This window comes from Salvelinus alpinus, chromosome 21 (genome assembly GCF_045679555.1).
Source record: "Salvelinus alpinus chromosome 21, SLU_Salpinus.1, whole genome shotgun sequence".
Taxonomy (NCBI): domain Eukaryota; kingdom Metazoa; phylum Chordata; class Actinopteri; order Salmoniformes; family Salmonidae; genus Salvelinus; species Salvelinus alpinus.
In genome coordinates, this window is record NC_092106.1 from 50,555,236 (window position 1) to 50,575,823 (window position 20,588).

General features: G+C 46.9%; 1 protein-coding gene across 1 annotated transcript; it reads right to left on the bottom strand.

Annotated features, from left to right (window-relative positions):
- Nucleotides 1–5,130: 5,130 nt before the first annotated feature.
- On the bottom strand, nucleotides 5,131–17,127 carry LOC139548526 (putative uncharacterized protein ENSP00000383309). Its single transcript, XM_071358215.1, has 2 exons — nucleotides 16,902–17,127; nucleotides 5,131–6,875 (listed from the first exon to the last, which is right to left on the bottom strand). The coding sequence occupies exons 1-2, from the start codon at nucleotides 17,125–17,127 to the stop codon at nucleotides 5,131–5,133; spliced, it is 1,971 nt and encodes a 656-aa protein (XP_071214316.1).
- Between the last annotated feature and the right edge of the window lie 3,461 nt (nucleotides 17,128–20,588).

Consider the following 20,588-nt stretch of genomic DNA (forward strand, 5'->3'; position numbering starts at 1 on the left):
AGACTACTTTACCACACCCTCATAGTAGACTACTTTACCACACCCTCATAGTAGACTACTTTACCACACCCTCATAGTAGACTACTTTACCACACCCTCATAGTAGACTACTTTACCACACACCCTCATAGTAGACTACTTTACCACACCCTCATAGTAGACTACTTTACCACACACCCTCATAGTAGACTACTTTACCACACCCTCATAGTAGACTACTCTACCACACCCTCATAGTAGACTACTTTACCACCCCCTCATAGTAGACTACTTTACCACACCCTCATAGTAGACTACTTTACCACACACCCTCATAGTAGACTACTTTACCACACCCTCATAGTAGACTACTTTACCACACCCTCATAGTAGACTACTTTACCACACACCCTCATAGTAGACTACTTTACGACACCCTCATAGTAGACTACTTTACCACACCCTCATAGTAGACTACTTTACCACACCCTCATAGTAGACTACTTTACCACACCCTCATAGTAGACTACTTTACCACACCCTCATAGTAGACTACTTTACCACACACCCTCATAGTAGACTACTTTACCACACCCTCATAGTAGACTACTTTACCACACCCTCATAGTAGACTACTTTACCACACACCCTCATAGTAGACTACTTTACCACACCCTCATAGTAGACTACTTTACCACACCCTCATAGTAGACTACTTTACCACACCCTCATAGTAGACTACTTTACCACACCCTCATAGTAGACTACTTTACCACACACCCTCATAGTAGACTACTTTACCACACCCTCATAGTAGACTACTTTACCACACCCTCATAGTAGACTACTTTACCACACACCCTCATAGTAGACTACTTTACCACACCCTCATAGTAGACTACTTTACCACACCCTCATAGTAGACTACTTTACCACACCCTCAGAGTAGACTACTTTACCACACCCTCATAGTAGACTACTTTACCACACCCTCATAGTAGACTACTTTACCACACCCTCATAGTAGACTACTTTACCACACCCTCATAGTAGACTACTTTACCACACCCTCATAGTAGACTACTTTACCACACCCTCATAGTAGACTACTTTACCACACACCCTCATAGTAGACTACTTTACGACACCCTCATAGTAGACTACTTTACCACACCCTCATAGTAGACTACTTTACCACACCCTCATAGTAGACTACTTTACCACACACCCTCATAGTAGACTACTTTACCACACACCCTCATAGTAGACTACTTTACCACACCCTCATAGTAGACTACTTTACCACACCCTCATAGTAGACTACTTTACCACACACCCTCATAGTAGACTACTTTACCACACCCTCATAGTAGACTACTTTACCACACCCTCATAGTAGACTACTTTACCACACCCTCATAGTAGACTACTTTACCACACCCTCATAGTAGACTACTTTACCACACACCCTCATAGTAGACTACTTTACCACACCCTCATAGTAGACTACTTTACCACACCCTCATAGTAGACTACTTTACCACACACCCTCATAGTAGACTACTTTACCACACCCTCAGAGTAGACTACTTTACCACACACCCTCATAGTAGACTACTTTACCACACCCTCAGAGTAGACTACTTTACCAGTCTAAGATGGAAAATGTATACGTGGGCTGTGTGAGGGATTAGTGATGTCATAGGAGTAGTGTTGTCTCAGCCACTCCTAACCCAGGATTGACTCAACACTTAGACCCTATGCACTTTACTGAGCCAATCAGAGCTGTACTGGCCAGGGTAATATCATTCCTATAGACACTACTGAGACAATCAGAGCTGTACTGGCCTGGTTAATATCATTCCTATAGACACTACTGAGCTGTACTGGCCTGGTTAATATCATTCCTATAGACACTACTGAGCTGTACTGGCCTGGTTAATATCATTCCTATAGACACTACTGAGCTGTACTGGTCTGGTTAATATCATTCCTATAGCCTATAGACACTACTGAGCTGTACTGGCCTGGTTAATATCATTCCTGTAGCCTATAGACACTACTGAGACAATCTGAGCTGTACTGGCCTGGTTAATATCATTCCTATAGCCTATAGACACTACTGAGCTGTACTGGCCTGGTTACATATCATTCCTATAGCCTATAGACACTACTGAGCCAAGCTGAGCTGTACTGGCCTGGTTACACATCCATCATAGTTGGTGCGACTGTCCTGGAAACGACATATGAAAATTAAATATCTAAGCCAGGGATGGATTTCACTTCTGGAACCGGGCTCTCCCGGGTCCCCAAGATTGTAGCGTAAAGGGTATTAGCCTACCTACGGAATTCAGCTTGCTGATTAGTTGAATCTGGTTTGTTAAGACTTGGTGATTAGGTGGCTAGTTGAATCTGGTTTGTTAAGACTTGGTGATTAGTTGAATCTGGTTTGTTAAGACTTGGTGATTAGTTGAATCTGGTTTGTTAAGACTTGGTGATTAGTTGAATCTGGTTTGTTAAGACTTGGTGATTAGTTGAATCTGGTTTGTTAAGACTTGGTGATTAGATTAATCTGGTTTGTTAAGACTTGGTGATTAGTTGAATCTGGTTTGTTAAGACTTTGTGATTAGGTGGCTAGTTGAATCTGGTTTGTTAAGACTTGGTGATTAGTTGGCTAGTTGTTCTACTGTTGGAATGGATATGATACAGTTGTGGACCGGCTGAGGATCACGAGGATTGGTTCAGGAAGCAGTGAGTTAATATAAGGTGACTGTTACCTGAGGATCTAGTCATTATTCTGTTATGACCTGGTGATGGGTGACTGTTCTCTGAGGACCTAGTCATTATTCTGTTATGACCTGGTGATGGGTGACTGTTACCTGAGGATCTAATCATTATTCTGTTATGACCTAGTGATGGGTGACTGTTCTCTGAGGACCTAGTCATTATTCTGTTATGACCTGGTGATGGGTGACTGTTCTCTGAGGACCTAGTCATTATTCTGTTATGACCTGGTGATGGGTGACTGTTACCTGAGGACCTAGTCATTATTCTGTTATGACCTGGTGATGGGTGACTGTTACCTGAGGACCTAGTCATTATTCTGTTATGACCTGGTGATGGGTGACTGTTACATGAGTACCTAGTCATTATTCTGTTATGACCTGGTGTTGGGTGACTGTTACCTGAGGACCTAGTCATTATTCTGTTATGACCTGGTGATGGGTGACTGTTACCTGAGGATCTAATCATTATTCTGTTATGACCTGGTGATGGGTGACTGTTACCTGAGGACCTAGTCATTATTCTGTTATGACCTGGTGATGGGTGACTGTTACATGAGTACCTAGTCATTATTCTGTTATGACCTGGTGTTGGGTGACTTCTCTGAGGACCTGTCATGGAAAAAAAGTTTTGAGAATTACACAAATATTAATTTTCACAAAGTCTGCTGCCTCAGTTTGTATGATGGCAATTTGCATATACTCCAGAATGTTATGACGAGTGATCAGATGAATTACAAAGTCCCTTTTTGCCATGCAAATTAACTGAATCCCCAAAAAACATTTCCACTGAATTTCAGCCCTGCCACAAAAGGACCGGCTGACATCATGTCAGTGATTCTCTCGTTAACACAGGTGTGAGTGTTGACGAGGCTGGAGATCACTTTGTCATGCTGATTGAGTTTGAATAACAGACTGGAAGCTTCAAAAGGAGGGTGGTGCTTGGAATCGTTGTTCTTCCTCTGTCAACCATGATTACCTGCAAGGAAACACGTGCCATCATCATTACTTTGCACAAAAAGGGCTTCACAGGCAAGGATATTGCTGCCAGTAAGATTGTACCTAAATCAACCATTTATCGGATCATCAAGAACTTCAAGGAGAGCGGTTAAATTGTTGTGAAGAAGGCTTCAGGGCTCCCAAGAAAGTCCAGCAAGCGCCAGGACTGTCTCCCAAAGTTGATTCAGCACCAGTACAGAGCTTGATCAGGAATGACAGCAGGCAGGTGTGAGTGCATATGCATGCACAGTGAGGCGAAGACTTTTGGAGGATGGCCTGGTGTCAAGAAGGGCAGCAAAGAAGCCACTTCTCTCCAGGAAAAACATCAGGGACAGACTGATATTCTGCAAAAGGTACAGGGATTGGACTGCTGAGGACTGGGGTAAAGTCATTTTCTCTGATGAATCCCCTTTCCGATTGTTTGGGGCATCCGGAAAAAAGCTTGTCCGGAGAAGACAAGGTGAGCGCTACCATCAGTCCTGTGTCATGCCATCAGTAAAGCATCCTGAGACCATGTGTGGGGTTGCTTCTCAGCCAAGGGAGTGGGCTCACTCACAATTTTGCCTAAGAACACAGCCATGAATAAAGAATGGTACCAACACATCCTCCGAGAGCAACTTCTCCCAACCATCCAGGAACAGTTTGGTGACGAACAATGCCCTTTCCAGCATGATGGAGCACCTTGCAATAAGGCAAGGTTAACTAAGTGGCTCGATATTTTGGGTCCATGGTCAGGAAACTCCCAAGACCTTAATCCCATTGAGAACTTGTGGTCAATCCTCAAGAGGCGGGTGGACAAACAAAACCCCACAAATTCTGACAAACTCCAAGCATTAATTATGCAAGAATGGGCTGCCATCAGTCAAGATGTGGCCCAGAAGTTAATTGACAGCATGCCAGGGCGGATTGCAGAGGTCTTGAAAAAGAAGGGTCCACACTGCAAATATTGACTCTTTGCATCAACTTCATGTAATTGTCAATAAAAGCCTTTGACACGTATGAAATGCTTGTAATTATACTTCAGTATTCCATAGTAACATCTGACAAAAATATCTAAAGACACTGAAGCGGCAAACTTTGTGGAAATTAATATTTGCGTCATTCTCAAAACTTTTGGCCACGACTGTAGTCATTATTCTGTTATGACATGGTGTTGGGTGACTCTTCTCTGAGGATCTAGTCATTATTCTGTTATGACGTAGTGTTGGGGTTAATTGTGTTGTGTAGTATGTAATGTGAGTAATATTTGACGACAGGCGGTTGCGTTAGTCATACAGTGTAATTAGTCAGATGGTGTAGTTGTGACATGTTTTCTCTGTAAAGTGTGAATCCATCTCTCTCAAGGGATACTACACTTGCACAATAGTCATCACAGACACAAGCAATACTGTACTGAGCTGGGGGCTGGGGTAGGGCTGAGGCTGGGGTAGGGCTGGGGTAGGGCTGAGGCTGAGACAGGGTTGAGGCTGGAGCAGGGCTGAGGCTGAGGTAGGATTGAGGCTGGGGTAGGGCTTAGGCTGGAGCAGGGTTGAGGCTGGAGCAGGGTTGAGGCCGAGGTAGGTTTGACACTGGAGTAAGGCTGAGGCTGGAGTAGGGTTGAGGCTGGAGCAGGGTTGAGGCCGGAGCAGGGTTGAGGCCGGAGTAGGGCTGAGGCTGGAGCAGGGCTGAGGCTGGAGTAGGGCTGAGGCTGGAGCAGGGCTGAGGCTGGAGCAGGGTTGAGGCCGGAGCAGGGTTGAGGCCGGAGTAGGGCTGAGGCTGGAGCAGGGCTGAGGCTGGAGTAGGGCTGAGGCTGGAGCAGGGCTGAGGCTGGAGCAGGGTTGAGGCCGGAGCAGGGTTGAGGCCGGAGTAGGGCTGAGGCTGGAGCAGGGCTGAGGCTGGAGTAGGGCTGAGGCTGGAGCAGGGCTGAGGCTGGAGCAGGGTTGAGGCCGGAGTAGGGCTGAGGCTGGAGTAGGGCTGAGGCTGGAGCAGGGCTGAGACTGGAGCAGGGTTGAGACTGGAGCAGGGCTGAGGCTGGAGTAGGGCTGAGGCTGGAGCAGGGCTGAGACTGGAGCAGGGCTGAGGCTGGAGTAGGGCTGAGGCTAGAGCAGGGCTGAGGCTGGAACAGGGTTGAGACTGGAGTAGGGCTGAGGCTGGAGCAGGGCTGAGGCTGGAGTAGGGCTGAGGCTGGAGCAGGGCTGAGGCTGGAGCAGGGCTGAGGTTGGAGCAGGGTTGAGGCTGGAGCAGGGCTGAGGCCGAGGTAGATTTGACACTGGAGTAAGGCTGAGGCTGGAGTAGGGTTGAGGCTGGAGCAGGGTTGAGGCCGGAGCAGGGTTGAGGCCGGAGTAGGGCTGAGGCTGGAGTAGGGCTGAGGCTGAGGTAGGGCTGATGCTGAAACAGGGCTGAGGCTGAGACAGGGCTGAGAATGAGGTAGGGCTGAGGCTGAGGTAGGGCGGAGACTGAGGTAGGGCGGAGACTGAGGTAGGGTGGAGACTGGAGTCGGGCTGAGACTGGAGTAGGGCTGAGATGAGGTAGGGCTGAGGTAGGGCTGAGACTGGAGTAGGGCTGAGACTGGAGTAGGGCTGAGGCTGAGGTAGGGCTGAGACTGGAGTAGGGCTGAGACTGAGGTAGGGCTAAGACTGGAGTAGGGCTGAGGTTGAGGTAGAGCGGAGACTGGAGTAGGACTGAGACTGGAGTAGGGCTGAGACTGGAGTAGGGCTGAGGTAGGGCTGAGACTGGAGTAGGACTGAGACTGGAGTAGGGCTGAGACTGGAGTAGGGCTGAGGTAGGGCTGAGACTGGAGTAGGGCTGAGACTGGAGTAGGGCTGAGACTGGAGTAGGGCTGAGGTTGAGGTAGGGCTGAGACTGGGGCAGGGCTTAGGCTGGGGTATGGCTGAGGCTGGGGTAGGGCTGGGCTGAGACTGTGGCAAGGCTTTGGAGTAGGGCTGAGACTGGAGTAGGGAGAAGACTGGAGTAGGGCTGAGACTGAGGTAGGGCTGAGCCTGGAGAAGGGCGGAGACTGAGGAAGGGCTGAGACTGGAGTAGGGGTAGGGCTGAGGTAGGGCTGAGGCTGAGACAGGGCTGAGACTGAGGTAGGGCTGAGGTTGATGTAGGACTGAAGCTGAGACAGGGCTGAGACTGGAGTAGAGCGGAGACTGGAGTAAGGTTGAGGCTGGAGCAGGGCTGAGGCCGAGGTAGGGCTGAGGCTGGAGTAGGGCTGAGGCTGAGATAGGGCTGAGGCAGGGCTTGGTTTGGATTACTGCTGGGGCTGAGATAGGGCTGAGGCTGTGGCAGGGCTGAGGTAGGGTTGAGGCTGCGGTAGGGCTGAGGCAGGGATGAGGCTGGGGCAGGGCTATGGTTGGGCTACGGCAGTTGCTGGGGTAGGGCTGAGACTGGAGTAGGACTCAGACTGGGGCAGGGCTGAGACTGGAGTAGGACTCAGACTGGAGTAGGGCTGGGTCTGAGGTAGGGCTGCTGGGGTAGGGCTTGGTCTGAGGTAGGGCTGGGGCAGGACTGCTGGGGTACAGCTGGGACTGGGGCCAGCCTAATACAACAGGCCATGAGCAGGGGTAAAGGCTGCTCTAGTTTGCTCCATCACTGGCTAACTAATCTTCTGACAGGCAGACAGGCAGGGCCAGTTCTCTCAGTGTATTACTTTGTTATAATATACTGTAGCTTTTCGTGATCAAATATTGATCGACACCAACCAACAGACCAAAACACCCTGATGAAGCTAGGCTAGCCAGGGACAAGGCTGCACTGGGTTTCTCCATATCTAGATAACTAATATTCTGGCAGAGCAGGGCCAGTCCTGCCATAGTACAGCTTTCCCTGTCCAAATTCTGATCGGCACAAAATCAACAACTCATCAGCCAGCAAATGATATGACATCTCTGAACCCAGAACCAAATCTTAGATTCAACCAAATCTTGCTGAGAGACTTTAATACTTAAGTTAGGAGTCTCTCTACCGGGAGTAGTCTGATGGACCTGGGAGTAGTCTGATGGACCTGGGAGTAGTCTGATGGACCTGGGAGTAGTCTGATAAACCTGGTAGTAGTCTGATGAACCTGGGAGTAGTCTGATGAACCTGGTAGTAGTCTGATGAACCTGGGAGTAGTCTGATGAACCTGGGAGTAGTCTGATGAACCTGGTAGTCTGATTAACCTGGGAGTAGTCTGATGAACCTGGTAGTCTGATGAACCTGGGAGTAGTCTGATGAACCTGGGAGTAGTCTGATGGACCTGGGAGTAGTCTGATGGACCTGGGAGTAGTCTGATGAACCTGGGAGTAGTCTGATGAACCAGGAAGTAGTCTGATGGACCTGGGAGTAGTCTGATAAACCTGGGAGTAGTCTGATGGACCTGGGAGTAGTCTGATGGACCTGGGAGTAGTCTGATGGACCTGGGAGTAGTCTGATAAACCTGGGAGTAGTCTGATGAACCTGGGAGTAGTCTGATGGACCTGGGAGTAGTCTGATGGACCTGGGAGTCTGATGAACCTGGTAGTCTGATAAACCTGGGAGTAGTCTGATGGACCTGGGAGTAGCCTGATAAACCTGGGAGTAGTCTGATGGACCTGGGAGTAGTCTGATGAACCTGGGAGTAGCCTGATAAACCTGGGAGTAGTCTGATGGACCTGGGAGTAGTCTGATGAACCTGGGAGTAGTCTGATAAACCTGGGAGTAGTCTGATGGACCTGGGAGTAGTCTGATGAACCTGGGAGTAGTCTGATGAACCTGGGAGTAGTCTGATGGACCTGGGAGTAGTCTGATGAACCTGGGAGTAGTCTGATGGACCTGGGAGTAGTCTGATGAACCTGGGAGTAGTCTGATGAACCAGGGAGTAGTCTGATAAACCTGGGAGTAGTCTGATAAACCTGGGAGTAGTCTGATGAACCTGGGAGTAGTCTGATGGACCTGGGAGTAGTCTGATGGACCTGGGAGTAGTCTGATAAACCTGGGAGTAGTCTGATGAACCTGGGAGTAGTCTGATGGACCTGGGAGTAGTCTGATGGACCTGGGAGTCTGATGAACCTGGTAGTCTGATAAACCTGGGAGTAGTCTGATGGACCTGGGAGTAGCCTGATAAACCTGGGAGTAGTCTGATGGACCTGGGAGTAGTCTGATGAACCTGGGAGTAGTCTGATAAACCTGGGAGTAGTCTGATGGACCTGGGAGTAGTCTGATGGACCTGGGAGTAGTCTGATGGACCTGGGAGTAGTCTGATGGACCTGGGAGTAGTCTGATAAACCTGGGAGTAGTCTGATAAACCTGGGAGTAGTCTGATGAACCTGGAAGTAGTCTGATGAACCTGGAAGTAGTCTGATGGACCTGGGAGTAGTCTGATGGACCTGGGAGTAGTCTGATGGACCTGGGAGTAGTCTGATGAACCTGGGAGTAGTCTGATGGACCTGGGAGTAGTCTGATTAACCTGGGAGTAGTCTGATGAACCTGGTAGTCTGATGGACCTGGGAGTAGTCTGATAAACCTGGGAGTAGTCCGATAAACCTGGGAGTAGTCTGATGGACCTGGGAGTAGTCTGATGACCCTGGGAGTAGTCTGATGGACCTGGGAGTAGTCTGATGGACCTGGGAGTAGTCTGATGGACCTGGGAGTAGTCTGATGGACCTGGGAGTAGTCTGATGAACCTGGGAGTAGTCTGATGGACCTGGTAGTAGTCTGATAAACCTGGTAGTCTGATGAACCTGGAAGTAGTCTGATGGACCTGGGAGTAGTCTGATGGACCTGGGAGTAGTCTGATGGACCTGGGAGTAGTCTGATGAACCTGGGAGTAGTCTGATGGACCTGGGAGTAGTCTGATGGACCTGGGAGTAGTCTGATGGACCTGGGAGTAGTCTGATGAACCTGGTAGTCTGATGGACCTGGGAGTAGTCTGATGAACCTGGGAGTAGTCTGATGAACCTGGGAGTCTGATGAACCTGGGAGTAGTCTGATGAACCTGGGAGTAGTCTGATGGACCTGGGAGTAGTCTGATGGACCTGGGAGTAGTCTGATGGACCTGGGACTAGTCTGATGGACCTGGGAGTAGTCTGATGGACCTGGGAGTAGTCTGATGAACCTGGTAGTCTGATGGACCTGGGAGTAGTCTGATAAACATGGTAGTCTGATGAACCTGGGAGTAGTCTGATGGACCTGGTAGTCTGATGGACCTGGGAGTAGTCTGATGGACCTGAGAGTAGTCTGATAAACCTGGGAGTAGTCTGATGGACCTGGGAGTAGTCTGATAAACCTGGGAGTAGTCTGATGGACCTGGTAGTCTGATGGACCTGGGAGTAGTCTGATAAATCTGGGAGTAGTCTGATGGACCTGGGAGTAGTCTGATGGACCTGGGAGTAGTCTGATGGACCTGGGAGTAGTCTGATGGACCTGGGAGTAGTCTGATAAACCTGGGAGTAGTCTGATGGACCTGGGAGTAGTCTGATAAACCTGGGAGTAGTCTGATAAACCTGGGAGTAGTCTGATGGACCTGGGAGTAGTCTGATAAACCTGGGAGTAGTCTGATAAACCTGGGAGTAGTCTGATAAACCTGGGAGTAGTCTGATGGACCTGGGAGTAGTCTGATAAACCTGGGAGTAGTCTGATGGACCTGGGAGTAGTCTGATGGACCTGGGAGTAGTCTGATGGACCTGGGAGTAGTCTGATGGACCTGGTAGTCTGATGAACCTAGGAGTAGTCTGATGGACCTGGGAGTAGTCTGATGAACCTGGGAGTAGTCTGATGAACCTGGAAGTAGTCTGATGAACCTGGAAGTAGTCTGATGAACCTGGGAGTAGTCTGATGAACCTGGGAGTAGTCTGATGAACCTGGGAGTAGTCTGATGAACCTGGGAGTAGTCTGATGAACCTGGAAGTAGTCTGATGAACCTGGGAGTAGTCTGATGAACCTGGGAGTAGTCTGATGAACCTGGGAGTATTCTGATGGACCTGGGAGTAGTCTGATGGACCTGGGAGTAGTCTGATGAACCTGGGAGTAGTCTGATGGACCTGGGAGTCTGATAAACCTGGGACTAGTTTGCCTGTCTATTTTAGCTCTGGATGTGTTGAAATCTCAAAGGGCTCTTTCTAGGAAGAGGTTTGGAGTTACAATGCTGTTGTGTTGAACACCGTGCGATGTTTAATAGTGAGAACGGCAGAATGGGGAACTTACTAAATGACTAGAGTTGACTGTATGATATTAGGTGGCTTCTTGTGTAAATATTTCCCGTCTGGATTTTAATGATTTGTATGTCACGCTTTTGTGAGTAACGCTTACGTCCCAAATGGCAAACTATTCTCTTTATAGTGCACTTCTTTTAACCAGAGCCCTGATAGTGTGTTGTGTATGTTTTGATATGTAGGCTAAATATGCCTTTCGTGTAGTTCTGTCCCTGAGCTATTGTCTATTAATGTTCTGTATTATGTCATTCTGTATTATGTGTCATGTTTTGTTTGGACCCCAGGAAGAGTAGCTGCTGCTTTTGCAACACCTAATTGGTATCCTAATAAAATACCCCCCAAAAAGTAGTGCACTAAATTGGGAATAGGGTGCCGTTAGGGACGCAGCCTGTGTCTCTGGCCCAGTGAGAGACAGGGAAGTAGATAGTCTACACTGATATTGGTGTCAGAGGAAGCAGTGAATCAAAGAGCCAAAAACGAGTTAACAACTCAACTTAGTGTATGTTCCAGCTCATTGGGACAGTGTAGCCTACGTCATGACATCACAGTGTAGCCTACGTCATGACATCACAGCGTAGCCTACATCATGACATCACAGTGTTACTAGCCTACGTCATGAAATCACAGTGTAGACTACGTCATGACATCACAGTGTAGACTACGTCATGACATCACAGTGTAGCCTACGTCATGACATCACAGTGTAGCCTACGTCATGACATCACAGTGTAGTCTACGTCATGACATCACAGTGTAGTCTACGTCATGACATCACAGTGTAGCCTACATCATGACATCAGTGTTACTACGGCATGACATCACAGTGTAGCCTACGTCATGACATCACAGTGTAGCCTACGTCATGACATCACAGTGTAGCCTACGTCATGACATCACAGTGTAGTCTACGTCATGACATCACAATGTAGCCTACATCATGACATCACAGTGTAGCCTACGTCATGACATCACAGTGTAGTCTACGTCATGACATCACAGTGTAGTCTACGTCATGACATCACAGTGTAGCCTACGTCATGACATCACAGTGTAGTCTACGTCATGACATCACAATGTAGCCTACGTCATGACATCACAGTGTGGCCTACGTCATGACATCATGTTATCTGGTCATCACAACAACACTGGGATACCATGCATAAAGTCAAAACTATTTGTTGGTTGTATTTTATTTATCTTTAAATTGTGCAGATTAATCCCACTTAGATAGCTCTCTCTTTTAGAAGGGACCAGAGGAAGCATTGGAAAACAGAATAATATATTTCACATGGGGTAATATTTCCCAGGCGTCTGGGAGTTGATATAGAGCAAAGTTCAACAAGACCAAGTGTCATTCTCCATTTCTTAGAAAGACCATCTGCTAGCAGGTCTCCCAATCCCAGAGCAGGGGAATTGCTTTCTCTTTTTTATTTAACCTTTATTTAACTAAGTCAGTTAAGAACAAATTCTTATTTATAATGACGGCCTACAGGGGAACAGTGGGGTTAACTGCCTTGTTCAGGGGGGCAAAACGACAGGTTTGAACCTTGTCAGCTCGGGGATTTGATCTAGCAACGTTTCAGTTACTGGCCGAACGCTATAACCACTTGGGCTAAGAAACACGAGTAATGGACATTAGACCGGTGGAAATCTGTCCTGTTGTCTGGAGTCCAAATTGGAGATTTTTGGTTCCAACCGCCGTGTCTTTGTGAGACGCGGTGTGTTTGAAACGGAAGATCTCTGCATGTGTATTTCCCACCGTAAAGCATGGAGGAGGAGGTGTTATGGTGTTGGGGTGCTTTGCTGGTGACACTGTCTGTGATTGATTTAGAATTGAAGGCACACTTAACCAGCATGGCTCCCACAGCATTCTGCAGCGATACACCATCTCATCTGGTTTGGGGGACTGTCAAGGCAAAGGGTGGCTATTTGAAGAATCTCAAATATAAATTATATTTTGATTTGTTTAACACTTTTTTTGGTTACTACATGATTCCATATGTGTTATTTCATAGTTTTGATGTCTTCACAATTAATTCTACAATGTAGAAAATAGTAAAAAACAAAGAAAAACCCTTGAATGAGTAGGTGTGTCCAAACTTTTGACCGGTAATGTACTTTAGTGTGAAGAGTACATAACTAAAGCCTTGATTATAATAGGATTAATGCAGAGAGGGCTGAGAGACGCAGGCAGATGCCATGATTAACCAACGTCTAAGAATTTGGTGGTAAATTCCTGCAAGAAAAAAAAACTAAACTAACATTGCGTCTAAGATGATTAGAGATAAAAACAGTTACCAAGAGGACAGTAGATTCCTGATAAGTGTAGGCCTACTTCGAATAAAGTGCAAACTCCATTTGCCAGACCTTGGGAAAATATTATTTGATATCATTACAAATACTTGAGCTGGGCTTGAATGAGCTTGGTTGGCGCAATGGACCAATAGCCAATAGAATAACTGGAAAACCCTGCCCACCTGGCAATCCAGGCAGGCTAAAGTAAAAGCTAAACGTATTTGAAAGATTTAAAATAGTATTTGAACCCAGGTCTGTTATGTGCAAAGCAGTTCTGTATTCCTAATCTAATGACATCATTTGAATTGCTCCTGATAACTGCATACTTCCTGATCCTGTCTAGGCGTGGTGTTTATTATCAATAACTTTGGTTTCTGTATCGGTACTGTATATACAGTATGGCATAAAATAGATTATATATCTACCCAGATAAGCAAGACAGTGACTGAGTCCAAAGTGGCACCCTATTCCCTACATAGTGCACTACTTTAGACCAAGAGCCATAGCACCCTATTCCCTACATAGTGCACTACTTTAGACCAGGGCCCATAGCACCCTATTCCCTACATAGTGCACTACTTTAGATCAGGACCCATAGCACCCTATTCCCTACATAGTGCACTACTTTAGACCAGGACCCATAGCACCCTATTCCCTACATAGTGCACTACTTTAGACCAGGACCCATAGCACCCTATTCCCTACATAGTGCACTACTATTGACCAGGACCCATAGCACCCTATTCCCTACATAGTGCACTACTTTAGACCAGGACCCATAGCACCCTATTCCCTACATAGTGCACTACTATTGACCAGGACCCATAGCACCCTATTCCCTACATAGTGCACTACTTTAGACCAGGACCCATAGTGAATCATGTCGTGGCTGAACAGATCAAAGTCCACGTCATCATTGATTTACCCACTACTTCCTGTCTGGGCTGACTCTGTGGTGTGGTTGTTATCACTGTAAGTTCAAAGGTTAAGCCTAGGAAGTCACTGAGAAAAACAACACACTGAAAGGACATGGGGTGCACACACACACACACACACACACACACACACACACACACACACACACACACACACACACACACACTCTCTCTTCTATAGTCAAAAGCTTAGTGAGACAGATATGCCTCCAAAGCTATCAGCCACTGAGCTGAAAGATGACCGGTTGGTCACCTTCTAACATAGGACAACATTAGGCCACCTGTGACACGAAGCTGTCGTACCATATCTGCTGTATAGTGAGCGTATGTGTTGACACCATCTTAGCTTCCTGTCTCTGAGTTAATGACCCCATAGGTCACCTCAATCACCTGCTCAAGCATTAGGCCACAATAGTCAAATGTTCTGGTTTCCCTGGGATCCCAGCTTACATCTGACATTACAATATCTACTGTATAAGGAGCATATGACAGGGTGAAACCCTCATAGCTACCTGTATATGACAGGGTGAAACCCTCGTAGCTACCTTTATATGACAGGGTGAAACCCTCATAGCTACCTGTATATGACAGGGCGAAACCCTCATAGCTACCTGTATATGACAGGGTGAAACCCTCGTAGCTACCTGTATATGACAGGGCGAAACCCTCATAGCTACCTGTATATGACAGGGTGAAACCCTCATAGCTACCTGTATATGACAGGGTGAAACCCTCATAGCTACCTTTATATGACAGGGTGAAACCCTCGTAGCTACCTGTATATGACAGGGTGAAACCCTCATAGCTACCTGTATATGACAGGGTGAAACCCTCATAGCTACCTGTATATGACAGGGTGAAACCCTCATAGCTACCTGTATATGACAGGGTGAAACCCTCGTAGACACCTGTATATGACAGGGTGAAACCCTCATAGCTACCTGTATATGACAGGGTGAAAACATTGTAATTACCTGTATATGACAGGGTGAAACCCTCGTAATTACCTGTATATGACAGGGTGAAACCCTCATAAGTACTTGTATATGACAGGGTGAAACCCTTGTAGTAACATGGTATATCACAGGGTGAAACCCTCGTAATTACCTGTATATGACAGGGTGAAAACATTGTAATTACCTGTATATGACAAGATGAAACTCTCGAAGCTATCTGTATATGACAGGGTGAAACCCTCAGAGCAAAATGGTATATCGCAGGGTGAAACCCTCGTAACTACCTGTATATGACAGGGTGAAACCCTATTAGCTACCTGTATATCACAGGGTGAAACCCTATTAGCTACCTGTATATCACAGGGTGAAACCCTCGTCGATAAATGTATATGACAGGGTGAAACCCTCGTCGATACCAGTATATCCCAGTGTGAAACCCTCGAAGCTACCTGCATATGACAGGATGAAACCCGCAGAGCAAAATGGTATATCACAGGGTGAAACCCTCGTATCTACCTGTATATGACAGGGTGAAACCCTCGTATCTACCTGTATATGACAGGGTGTAACCCTCATAGCTATCTGTGTATGACAGGGTGAAACCCTCGTAGCTATCTGTGTATGACAGGGTGAAACCCTCGTTGATAAATGTATATCACAGGGTGAAACCCTCGTCGATACCTGTATATGACAGGGTGAAACCCTCGTAGCTACCTGTATATGACAGGGTGAAACCCTCGTAGCTACCTGTATATGACAGGGTGAAACCCTCGTAGCTACCTGTATATGACAGGGTGAAACCCTCACAAACACCTGTTTATGACAGGGTGAAACCCTCACAATCACCTGTTTATGACAGAGTGAAACCCTCACAAACACCTGTTTATGACATGGTGAAACCCTCACAATCACCTGTTTATGACAGGGTGAAACCCTCACAATCACTTGTTTATGACAGGGTGAAACCCTCGTATCTACCTGTATATGACAGGGTGAAACCCACGTAGCTACCTGTATATCACAGGGTGAGACCCTCGTATCTACCTGTATATGACAGGGTGTAACCCTCATAGCTATCTGTGTATGACAGGGTGAAACCCTCGTAGCTATCTGTGTATGACAGGGTGAAACCCTCGTTGATAAATGTATATCACAGGGTGAAACCCTCGTCGATACCTGTATATGACAGGGTGAAACCCTCGTAGCTACCTGTATATGACAGGGTGAAACCCTCGTAGCTACCTGTATATGACAGGGTGAAACCCTCGTAGCTACCTGTATATGACAGGGTGAAACCCTCACAAACACCTGTTTATGACAGGGTGAAACCCTCACAATCACCTGTTTATGACAGAGTGAAACCCTCACAAACACCTGTTTATGACATGGTGAAACCCTCACAATCACCTGTTTATGACATAGTGAAACCCTCACAAACACCTGTTTATGACAGGGTGAAACCCTCACAATCACCTGTTTATGACAGGGTGAAACCCTCACAATCACTTGTTTATGACAGGGTGAAACCCTCACAGATACCTGTATATGACAGTGTGAAACCCTCACAGATACCTGTATATGACAGGGTGAAACCCTCACAATCACCGGTTTATGACAGGGTGAAACCCTCACAATCACCTGTTTATGACAGGGTGAAACCCTCACAAACACCTGTTTATGACAGGGTGAAACCCTCACAATCACCTGTTTATGACAGGGTGAAACCCTCACAATCACTTGTTTATGACAGGGTGAAACCCTCACAGATACCTGTTTATGACAGGGTGAAACCCTCACAGATACCTGTATATGACAGGGTGAAACCCTCGAAGATACCTGTGCTGCAGAGATTGTTGTCCTTCTTGAAGGCTCTCCTATCACCATAGAGGAACTCTGGAGCTCTGTCAGAGTGGACATCGGGTTCTTGGTCACCTCTTGGAAGTTGAAGTATCTTGGTGTTTCCACAAATCTTCCATTTCAGAATGATGGAGGCCACTGTGTTCTTGGGGACCTTCAATGCTGCAGACATGTTTTGGTACCCTTCCCCAGATCTGTGCCTCGACACAATCCTGTCTCGGAGCTCTACGGACAATTCCTTCGACCTCATGGATTGGTTTTTGCTCTGACATGCGCTGTCAACTGTGGGACCTTATATAGACAGGTGTGTGCCTTTCCAAATCATGTCCAATCAATTGAATTTACCACAGGTGGACTCCAATCAAGTTGTAGAAACATCTAAAGGATGATCAATGGAAACAGGAAGCACCTGAGCTCAATTTTGAGTCTCATAGCAAAGGGTCTGAATACTTATGTAAATAAGGTATTTCTGTTTTTTTTTGTTTTAATACATTTGCAAACAGTTGTAAAAACCTGTTTTCGCTTTGTCATCATGGGGTATTGTGTGTAGATTGTTGAGGATTTTTTCAATTTAATTCCTTTTAGAATAAGGCTGTAATGTAACAACAACAAAAAAAAAGTCAAAGGGTCTGAATACTTTCCGAATGCACTATATATATATACATACATATATCTAAGAGTCTCTACAATGTATACTGAACAAAAATAAAGGCAGAATGCAACAATTTAAATGATTTTACTGAGTTAAAGGAAATCATTCAATTGAAATAAATTAGGCCTTCATCTATGGATTTTCCATGACTGGGCAGTGGCGCAGTCTTGGGTGGGCCTGGGAGGGCACAGGTCCACCCCCTTGGGAGCCATCGCCAGCCAATCAGAAAGAGTCTTTGCCCACAAAAGTGCTTTATTAGAGACATAAATATTCCTCAGTTTCATCAGCTGTCCAGGTGGCTGGTCTCAGACGATCCCGCAGGTGAAGAAGCCAAATGTGGAGGTCCTGGGCTGGCGTGGTTATACGTGGTCTGCGGTTGTGAGGCCGGTTGGACGTGCTAGCAAATTCTCTAAAAATGACGTTGGAGGTGGCTTATGGTAGAGAAAGTAACATTCAATTCTCTGGCAACAGCTCTGGTGGACATTCCTGCAGTCAGCATGCCAATTGCACGCTCCCTCAACTTGAGACATCTGTGGCATTGTGTTGTGTGAAAAAAACGGCACATTTTAGAGTGGCCTTTTGTTGTGCCCAGCACAAGGTGCACCTGTGTAATGATCATGCTGTTTAACCAGCTTCTTGATAGTCAAGGCAAAGGGTGGCTACTTTGAAGAATCTGAATTTGTTTAACACTTGGTTTTTGGTTACTACATGATTCCATCTGTGTTATTTCATAGTTTTGATGTCTTCACTATAATTCTACAATGTAGAAAATAGTAAAAATAAAGAAAACCCCTTGAATGAGTAGCTGTGTCCAAACTTTCGACTGGTACTGTATATATACATTTATGTTTGACCACGCACACACACACACGTGTGTTTTCTCTGGCTCGTCCTATGTACTTTGTGGAGTGACGGAGACCACCAGCGCCGGGGCACCAGACGACATTAACGTAATCTACTTAATAGCTGGACTGTGTTGTTCAAAGCATCCGTCCTGAAACAGTCCACTGGTGACAGAGAGACCATGGCTAATTGAGAATCTAAAATATTACACCACCCCATTTCACCGACAGAACCCTGAGGAGGTCAAAACAGAGACATCCCAGTCAGTGTGAGTCACGTCCCAAATGGCAGTATATCCCTACATAGTGCACTAAACAGGGAATAGGGTGCTCTCTGGGACACTGACAGTGCATTAGTATTTAACGGCAGGGAGCCAACAGGCCAGTAACAGGGAAGCCTGCGCTGTTTACAGTTCTACCTTTAACAACCCTCCAGATGCTGCTGTATGTGTCCATAATGACACCCTAGTCCCTGTATAGTGCCCCACTTTGGACCACCCTAGTCCCTGTATAGTGCCCCACTTTGGACCACCATAGTCCCTGTATAGTACACTACTTTGGACCACCCTAGTCCCTGTATAGTACACTACTTTGGACCACCCTAGTCCCTGTATAGTGCCCCACTTTGGACCACTTTAGTCCCTGTATAGTACACTACTTTGGACCACCCTAGTCCCTGTATAGTGCCCCACTTTGGACCACCCTAGTCCCTGTATAGTACACTACTTTGGACCACCCTAGTCCCTGTTTAGTACACTACTTTGGACCACCCTAGTCCCTGTATAGTACCCCACTTTGGACCACCCTAGTCCCTGTTTAGTACACTACTTTGGACCACCCTAGTCCCTGTATAGTGCCCCACTTTGGACCACCCTAGTCCCTGTATAGTACACTACTTTGGACCACTCTAGTCCCTGTATAGTGCCCCACTTTGGACCACCCTAGTCCCTGTATAGTACACTACTTTGGACCACCCTAGTCCCTGTATAGTGCCCCACTTTGGACCACCCTAGTCCCTGTATAGTACACTACTTTGGACCACCCTAATCCCTGTATAGTGCCCCACTTTGGACCACTCTAGTCCCTGTATAGTACACTACTTTGGACCACTTTAGTCCCTGTATAGTGACCCACTTTGGACCACCCTAGTCCCTTTATAGTACACTACTTTGGACCACTCTAGTCCCTGTATAGTACACCACTTTGGACCACCCTAGTCCCTGTATAGTGCCCCACTTTGGACCACCATAGTCCCTGTATAGTACACTACTTTGGACCACCCTAGTCCCTGTATAGTACACTACTTTGGACCACCCTAGTCCCTGTATAGTGCCCCACTTTGGACCACCCTAGTCCCTGTATAGTACACTACTTTGGACCACCCTAGTCCCTGTATAGTGCCCCACTTTGGACCACCCTAGTCCCTGTATAGTACACTACTTTGGACCACCCTAGTCCCTGTTTAGTACACTACTTTGGACCACCCTAGTCCCTGTATAGTACCCCACTTTGGACCACCCTAGTCCCTGTTTAGTACACTACTTTGGACCACCCTAGTCCCTGTATAGTGCCCCACTTTGGACCACCCTAGTCCCTGTATAGTACACTACTTTGAACCACTCTAGTCCCTGTATAGTGCCCCACTTTGGACCACCCTAGTCCCTGTATAGTACACTACTTTGGACCACCCTAGTCCCTGTATAGTGCCCCACTTTGGACCACCCTAGTCCCTGTATAGTACACTACTTTGGACCACCCTAGTCCCTGTATAGTGCCCTACTTTGGACCACTCTAGTCCCTGTATAGTACACTACTTTGGACCACCATAGTCCCTGTATAGTACACTACTTTGGACCACCCTAGTCCCTGTATAGTGCCCTACTTTGGACCACCCTAGTCCCTGTATAGTACACTACTTTGGACCACCCTAGTCCCTGTTTAGTACACTACTTTGGACCACCCTAGTCCCTGTATAGTACCCCACTTTGGACCACCCTAGTCCCTGTTTAGTACACTACTTTGGACCACCCTAGTCCCTGTATAGTGCCCCACTTTGGACCACCCTAGTCCCTGTATAGTACACTACTTTGGACCACTCTAGTCCCTGTATAGTGCCCCACTTTGGACCACCCTAGTCCC

What these genes read in the sequence shown, in the direction of transcription:
- LOC139548526 (XM_071358215.1), bottom strand. Translation starts at nt 17,127, where the DNA reads ATGTCTGCAGCATTGAAGGTCCCCAAGAACACAGTGGCCTCCATCATT. An exon ending in TTTCACCCTGTCATATACAG is followed by an intron (nt 6,876 to 16,901) that starts GTATCTGTGAGG and finishes GCTCTACTCCAG; the next exon opens with TCTCAGCCCTGTCTCAGCTT.